This window comes from Camelina sativa, unplaced genomic scaffold, assembly GCF_000633955.1.
Source record: "Camelina sativa cultivar DH55 unplaced genomic scaffold, Cs unpScaffold09050, whole genome shotgun sequence".
NCBI lineage: Eukaryota > Viridiplantae > Streptophyta > Magnoliopsida > Brassicales > Brassicaceae > Camelina > Camelina sativa.
In genome coordinates this window covers 1-417 of record NW_010930112.1, presented here as the reverse complement: position 1 = coordinate 417, position 417 = coordinate 1, and the positions used below count along the sequence as shown (strand labels likewise).

The window sequence follows — 417 nt, the reverse complement described above, 5'->3', positions numbered from 1 at the left end:
CACCCAAAAGCTACATGACTTTTCAACAACGATACGCCATTGATTCTACGCACTGGGGTGGTGCTAAAGCAAACGCGCCGATCTTAGCATTTCTTGGAGAGGAATCGTCATTAGATTCTGACTTGTCTGCCGTTGGCTTTCTTCGTGACAACGGTCCCCGCTTTAAAGCGCTCCTCGTCTACATAGAGGTGTGAGTATAAAACTTTATATATATAAATCGTATGTAATGTTTATTAATAAATGCATACAATATGTAATGCAGCATAGGTATTATGGTAAGACGATGCCATTTGGATCAGCAGAAGAAGCTTTGAAGAACGCAAGTACGTTAGGGTATTTGAACGCAGCACAAGCCCTAGCAGACTATGCAACAATTCTCTTGCACGTTAAGGAGAAGTACTCTACCAAACACAGCCC

The 417-nt window shown here is 42.2% G+C and overlaps 1 protein-coding gene across 1 annotated transcript; it reads left to right on the top strand.

Moving 5' to 3' along the window:
* Window positions 1-10: 10 nt before the first annotated feature.
* Window positions 11-412, top strand: LOC104775130 (lysosomal Pro-X carboxypeptidase-like; the record flags this gene model as incomplete). Its single annotated transcript, XM_010499392.1, has 2 exons — window positions 11-188; window positions 263-412. Coding segments are annotated over exons 1-2 (324 nt in total), but the record flags the coding sequence as incomplete, so codon positions are not given.
* Window positions 413-417: the final 5 nt, after the last annotated feature.